Source organism: Penaeus vannamei, chromosome 25 (assembly GCF_042767895.1).
Source record: "Penaeus vannamei isolate JL-2024 chromosome 25, ASM4276789v1, whole genome shotgun sequence".
NCBI classification, from domain to species: domain Eukaryota; kingdom Metazoa; phylum Arthropoda; class Malacostraca; order Decapoda; family Penaeidae; genus Penaeus; species Penaeus vannamei.
In genome coordinates, this window is record NC_091573.1 from 33098358 (window position 1) to 33098834 (window position 477).

General features: G+C 39.0%; 1 protein-coding gene across 1 annotated transcript in view; it reads right to left on the reverse strand.

Moving 5' to 3' along the window:
• LOC138866485 (uncharacterized) overlaps positions 1-477 on the reverse strand; it is a 5675-nt gene extending 5198 nt beyond the window's left edge. The window contains exon 1 of the mRNA XM_070139505.1: positions 321-477. Within this exon, the coding sequence (XP_069995606.1) occupies positions 321-333 (13 nt within the window). The 5' untranslated portion in view covers positions 334-477. The remainder of the gene's footprint in view (positions 1-320) is intronic.

The window sequence follows — 477 nt, forward strand, 5'->3', positions numbered from 1 at the left end:
TGGCATCCCTATTGGTATTAGTATCACTGTCATCATCAATATCAACACCATCATTATCTCCAATATTATTGTTAGCAATAACATTATCAACTTCACCTTCAGAATACTATTAATATTAGATGACGCATTAAATGACATAAACGCAAATACTTTACAAAAAATGAATGAATGAAAAAAGAGAGAAATACTAATGAAAGAAAGAATCCGAAATAACCACAACATTCAATGGCCTTTAATACAAGATACGAGATATAACTTCACTTTCTACGTCTTTCTCGGCCAATGAAATCTCATTCACTTCAACAATAGTCACTACTTACCTTCAGTATTCATGTTTCAGTCAAGTCCCTCTCACCGCGCAAGACACAGAACACTCGACTTCCTACACTCGCCACCGAAACACCACTGACTCGCTCGTCGCTACCCTGACTACGCGAGTGTGCTAAGGCCACCACGGCGCCTCCATTCAAGGACGTT